The following is a 6,399-nucleotide window of genomic DNA, read 5'->3' on the forward strand; positions in this document are numbered from 1 at the left end:
TACAATAAGCCCGATTGGTTTTACAGATCACTACCTTCTCAGCGCACGCTTGATTATTTCAGGGGAAAGGGTCCTAGTGGTATTTTAACAATAAGCTTTAACAGGACAGCAACTTTTGTCAGAGTGTTTCTGGGAGTTATGGAAAAATGAAAACATCCTATTTTAGCTCCATTAGGCAGTGGTGGGAGGTTGGAAAGTTGCAAATCCGCGTCTCTACCTCAAACTCCATCAATATCATTAAGGCTGCTGTCAAAGAGCGTAAGGCCACTATAAGAAGTCTCTTGGTGGCTTGGATCCCAATGTCGCCCAACTGTTGCAGGAGGAGGTTGGAGCTAAGTTCCTTTCTGCAGGAATGGGTTAAGGGAACTCTGATCAGGACTTATTTCCTCCAGTCAGGGACATGGATGCTCCCAGCTCCTATTTCTTCAACCTGGAGAGATCGGTGGCGCAGAGGAAGCGGATGACTTGGACCTACTGCCCTACTGCCCAAGAAAGGAGACCGGGCTGCTCCATGGTCTGTCACTACCCGGGTCCTCCAGTCTTTGCTGTCCCATTGTTGCCTCAGCTAATGCTGACAATGTGAACATCAATGATCAAGCTGATGTTGACCGTCTGCAGGATACCTTGTGTCTATATCAGAGGGCTTCTTCTACAAGGGTAAATTGGATATAAAATCTTCCATTGGGCAAACATGGACTAAGGGTGTTGGGGGTGTTTCTATGCTCATAGGAGTTTAAGAAAAAAGACCTGGGAGGGAATTAAGGAGAAGGTGTGTGCTTGGTTGTCTAAAGTGAAATGGTTGCCGCCTCAGTTGTCATAAAGGGGAAGAGTTGTGGGTGCCAATAACTTGGTTGCCTCGACTCTGTGGCACAAGCTCATTGCTCTGACACCACTAAGAGACCTGTTGCAGAAAATACAGAAGACAATTGTGGACTTTTTTGGGGTCTGGCCATCACTGGGTCCGGGCTGCAGCTCTCTACCTTCCAGTGGCAGAAGGAGTGCAGGGTCTGATCGACATCCAGTCGAAGATCGCGTCGTTGATACTCCAGACTGCACAGGAACTTCTCCATGGATTTGGTCCCAGCTGCATGTACACTGCTAGACTGTTGCTGAGAAGAGCTGGGCGACTGGGATATGACAAGCAGCTCTTTTATGAGCAGAGCAAGTTGGTTTCACTGGTTTGTCACCATTCTACTGGTCCGTTTTACAGGTGTGGCAGGTTTTCAGAGCCTCAACGTGTTGCTGACATCACTCATCACATCACATATAGCTGTTTGAGGAACATTTGCTGCCATCAGTCTTAGACACTTATTTGTTCAGTGTCCCCGGCTTTCAGGCTTTTTTAGCTTCTAAAAAGGTGGTTTCATGGTCTTGGAGAGTTTTTTTTTTTTTATCTGTTTATGTTTGGCCCAAAATACTGCACCAAAAAGAAGGTTGTACATACATTTGTGTACTTTTTATCCAGATCTGTTGGCCATCTGGCTGACACTCAGGAACCAAGCTTAGGGTACCTGTGTGTAATAGTGTGGAGTCAGTCTTTTCCTGGCTCCAGTTCTGAAGGGACTGTTGAAGGCCCGACTCAGAGTGGAATACTCATATTACAAGATGGTGGACAATATACAGGCCTTTAGTCACAGATGGACTATTGGGGGTATTTTATTTTATGTTCAGTGGGGGGCGGTGGAGAGCTGGAGAAATGTACTGATTAATTGGTTTTGTTGTTTTGCTTATATTTGTTTTACTTTTTTGCTTTTGAGTGATGGTTTAGAGCGACTTCTGTTTTCTCTGCAATGGTCCAATAAAGGAACTTGAAAACCCAAACCATCTCCTCTCATATCATATCATATCATATCATATCATATCATATCATATCATATCATATCATATCATATCATATCATCTTGCCTTTAATTATCTCTCCCTCAAACTTATTCCAACTTTATGGGCAAGTCATTTACTTATCTTCTCCCTCCACTACGTAATAGAAATACAATTTTGGTGAATTCAGTTCAACATACCATACTGAATCATGACTGATAGTGACCGGCTTGTTGAGAGCACCAGGTGAAGCACCTCTGTGTTTTCTCAGATAGATGGGGGTCATTTCCCTAACCAAACTTTTCTTTGCCAACCGCTCATTACATAACAATGAACGCACGTACACATAGAGTCCGCCCAGTTCACCGTGAGGAGGTTAACCTTTGTGAGCTCGATAACTTTATGGCCAGTGACTCCCACACAGTAGTGTAGTCGCCCCTTCACCTCCCTTAAGGTGTGTTTGCTAGAAACTCTGGACTCTGATCTAGAGGTCCACCATTAATCTAACTGTTTTATTAGCGTTAATAAAAAGTAAACACAGAGCCCAGAAGTGCCACCATGTTAGGACTGACATCTGCTCTCACAGATACTTTATGACACTGTATGCTGTACATATATGAAATTCTGTGTCCATATTTATACAGTGTGTGTATGCAGTATAGACTGAAGTCTTAGTGTTGGTGCATACGGGGTATAAGCCTTATTTCTGTATTAAGATATGAAGATAAATGCTATAATAAACTTGCTTAATAAAAGATATTTTCCCTTTTATTTAAAAATGGACTTTACCAACATCGAAAAATGTTTAACACAAGCACATTGTAACAATACTAATGGTCTGCAGACATGCTAGCAGCTGTAAGGGGCTACACAGCTGAAGTTTGAGCTCATACTGCAATGACATGCAATGTTAACCACAATCCCCATCTTATTCAATGTCTTAGCATGCTATTATAATAACATTTATACATTTTGGACAAACTGAAGTTATAGTCAGATGAAGGTGCTTGAGAAGAAGCGTGGGTATTTTCCAAAAGATGCTAAATGAATGCATCAATCATTTAAAAAGATACTGAAAATAAATGTGAGCCTTAGCATGAACTGAAAGAAAAGTCAAGCACTCAGTACCATGTCCAATTTCCATGAACTTCTGCTGGTACCACGTCTAATTTCCCTGAATTTCTGAACAAAACCTCATCGTTATCTATTGAGTAGTTGACCAAGAGGCTGCCAGCTTTCCATTGAGCCATTGATACTGCCAGTATGGCTAAAACCTGGATATATTGTACATGTTTAATTGCGTTCTGTTGGAATGTAAGATTCAGATTAGTCAGTGTATATTATTGAGCAGCTTCTGTGACACACCCAGCAACTGTTGTTCACTGATAACTCCCCAGTCGGCCCACAACATGAAACATACAGCATTATAAAGAGCTTCTGTGATACAGACGATGCCAAGTCTGCACACATCGATGCATTTATTTGCAAACTTACTGTATGCTCAAAAGATAACATTCAAGCAGCCACTGTGGGATCAATAATGTAATTGGTAGTGCACAAACACGCACAAGTGCACGCATGCACACTCACATACACACACACAAACACATTTTTCTTAGCTGGTCCAGGTTTGCTTCCTGGGTCTCTCCCTGAGTTCACAACTTCAGCCTGTGACAGAGCCATCACTGTCTCACTCTGATAACATGGGGCAGCTTAATATTTAGCCCATACACACATACACACACACACACACACACACACACACACACACACACACACACACACACACACACACACACACACACACACTCACTCACTCACTCACTCACTCACTCACTCACTCACTCACTCACTCACTCACTCACACTCACACGTACACATACGCACACTTAGGAAAGCAGAGGGATTACAAAGGCACAGATACCCATATGCTGCCCTGGGATGGAGAATAGAAAACTAAGTACAAGGAGAACACAAGGTAGCTGCGACCAAGGTGAGAACTATAACGTGTTTCTGCTGCTATTTCAGTTGTATGAAATTTGATATTCTACATAAATGGCTGCCAAGGACACAATTTGAGGCTTAATGTGCATGTTTGTCAAGTTGTAGTGAGCAAAAAGATGAATTGGATTCACAGCTATTGTGTAAATGTTGTTGACTGTGTTCTACTTTGAGGAGATAAACTGATAACAGTAACTGTGTTGATAGGCTTTGAAAAATTGCACAATTTTCTGGCGTAGAGTGAAAACCTGTTGAAGAGTTTCTTAGCCTTCAACTGAGCTAAGCCGAGCTATTAGCCTGTTAATCCACATTAACAGGCTAATAGAACACATGCATGTGCACTGCGCCATGTGTCCTGTGGAGAAACAGGACTCTGTCACACTGGAAAGATAATACAAGTTAGAACATCTATGTATGCTAGGAAAGATGGACTCTTTCAAAAATACATAATATTACCTGTCAAAATGTACGTAATAAAGTGTTAACATATCATATGTTGGTTCATATTGAAGCTCATGTTGAAAAACAAATGCTAAAACAGATATGAGTTACACTGGGAACATTTGTTTTTCACTTCCTATGCAAGAAGATTAATTATATGGGAGAATTTTATGATTGGCAATGTAATATGATACTAGATAATGATAAGTTATATATTAATAAAGAAGAAATTAAGAAGAAAGAAAGATGAAAGATATAAAAGAAGAAGAGATAGAGAAGATATGCTTAAAACAATAATGGTAAAGTGAATAAAGGTAGTGCTGCCTTATAGATGCTGTAACCTATGTAAAAAGGTTTTACAAATGTTGCAGCCTTTCTTGATCCACCCTAAATCCCAGTGTAAACTCACCTGTGGTTCCAAATCCAAACTTCAAAGCATTGTACTGCACGTTGCTTTAACTCACAGGATTTTCTTCAATACAGGGACATAAAATATAGGCCACAACAAGTTCTAGTTATTGCTGTCATTTTTTTTAACTGTAACAAATTATACATCAGCTGTATACAGTAAACTAAGCAGAACATTTTTATTATGCAAAAAATATTATTAAAAGTTTTAATTATTTTCAGGGAAACACATAACGTCCATTATCCAAACTGTCTCACAATTATATTTGTATAAATGTATCTCAAATTAATATCGACAAAAATCTAGTGATTTATCAGCACTTGTCAGCGAAACAGTTTTGTACAGTTTTTTTTCCCACCCTAACCTAGGAAGTATCTTTAAAAATGCATATCAAAAAAATGATGGAGTGGCTTGTAAAATTCTTCACGTGGGTAAAAACTGACCAATATTTCTTTTTCCATGTGACAGGGGCCAGTGTTGAAAATGAATCCCCAGCAGAACAACTTGGCAGCAGCTCCAGTCGTCCTCTCTCTGCTCTGGTCCGTCTCTATGTCTATGCACTGCACGGCTGCCTATGTGAGGTGGCCTTCACTGCCGTGTGCGACTGGTGCAGCACCAGAGACCAGAAGCTGGCAGGTCACAGCAGCCTGTGGGCGCTGCCCATGTACGCCATTGCAATCTACCTCATGGAGGGCCTGAGAGCGCGGCTGCTGGCTCAGCGGCAGCCACTGCCTGTGCGTCTGATGGCCTACACCCTGTTCATCTACTTATGGGAGCTGAGCTGGGGAGCAGGGCTGGGGCTGCTGGGGGCCTGTCCCTGGGACTACTCAGGTTATAGGTACAACCTGGGAGGACTGGTGACTCTGGAGTACGCACTGCCCTGGGCTGTGGCAGCTTTTACAGCAGAGCAGCATGTGATCAAGAACACTCTGCGGATAAGACTGCACGACTGAACTGGTATCTGTCTGGAATAGTGTCCTTTCAAAGACAGGAAAACATTTATGGACAATGTTTTAGGATATCAAAGGGACTTTTTGACAATTTAGGAAATAACCCCAATCGGGTTTTTTTTTGCCAAGAGAAGGGTATGAAAACTGGAACCACTGTCATATCTGTCCAAAATGTCTTCAACATGAGGCTATTGCCAGTAGATGGTTCATTTAGTTCAGCACAAGGAATAGGACGAAAGAGCTAGCTTGGACAAAAACAATAAGTTGTGGGTTTATGGGAGGTCTGTATTGGATCGTCTTTAGCTGGTGAGTGTGCATTGGTTACTTCTTCCCACTATTTAGAACTGAAGCCAAACTATCTCAGATACGAACGCCACCATCTTGACCATTTGGAGCCATGGTTCCATCCCCTGTGCATTAGTAATCAGGGGATGGAGCCATGGTTTTTAGGTCCCACTGATACACACACTTGACTGATCTTGAGTCAGTCTTAGTTGTCAATCATGGCCTTTCAACCCATTTTTATAGCATCAAATATATAAATAAAACCAAACTTACCTGAAAAAGAAAACAAAAATGACAGAAATCCTCTTTGAGAAAAAATGTATTGATGTTTACTTTGACTTTTTATTTTGATCCATGTCCCATCCACTAGCATGGGGCAGGGGGGGTTATAACCTGAACTGCAGCCAGCCACTAGGGAGCAATCAATATGCTTTGGCTTCATTTTTAGAGACCTGTCATGTCGTCTATCTTTATACACAATCTTAGTAAAGGAGT

General features: G+C 41.6%; 1 protein-coding gene across 2 annotated transcripts; it reads left to right on the forward strand.

Annotated features, from left to right (window-relative positions):
* Positions 1–3,650: 3,650 nt before the first annotated feature.
* LOC117775243 (transmembrane protein 229B-like) lies at positions 3,651–6,144 on the forward strand. Of its 2 annotated transcripts, XR_004616224.1 has the most exons (3): positions 3,651–3,811; positions 5,138–5,730; positions 5,890–6,144. XR_004616224.1 is itself a non-coding variant. In XM_034608206.1 (2 exons), the coding sequence occupies exons 1-2, from the start codon at positions 3,760–3,762 to the stop codon at positions 5,620–5,622; spliced, it is 537 nt and encodes a 178-aa protein (XP_034464097.1). In that variant the 5' UTR covers positions 3,651–3,759; the 3' UTR covers positions 5,623–5,731. The 2 variants fall into 2 exon arrangements, 1 of the variants encoding a protein (XP_034464097.1); XM_034608206.1 differs by lacking the exon at positions 5,890–6,144 and having other exon boundaries at positions 5,138–5,731.
* Positions 6,145–6,399: the final 255 nt, after the last annotated feature.

Source organism: Hippoglossus hippoglossus, chromosome 15 (genome assembly GCF_009819705.1).
Source record: "Hippoglossus hippoglossus isolate fHipHip1 chromosome 15, fHipHip1.pri, whole genome shotgun sequence".
Classification (NCBI taxonomy): domain Eukaryota; kingdom Metazoa; phylum Chordata; class Actinopteri; order Pleuronectiformes; family Pleuronectidae; genus Hippoglossus; species Hippoglossus hippoglossus.

Coding starts and splice junctions, on each gene's coding strand:
- LOC117775243 (XM_034608206.1), top strand. CDS start 3,760: ATGGAGAATAGAAAACTAAGTACAAGGAGAACACAAGGTAGCTGCGAC. Junction 3,812..5,137: donor ACAAGGTAGCTGCGACCAAG/GTGAGAACTATA, acceptor TCCATGTGACAG/GGGCCAGTGTTGAAAATGAA.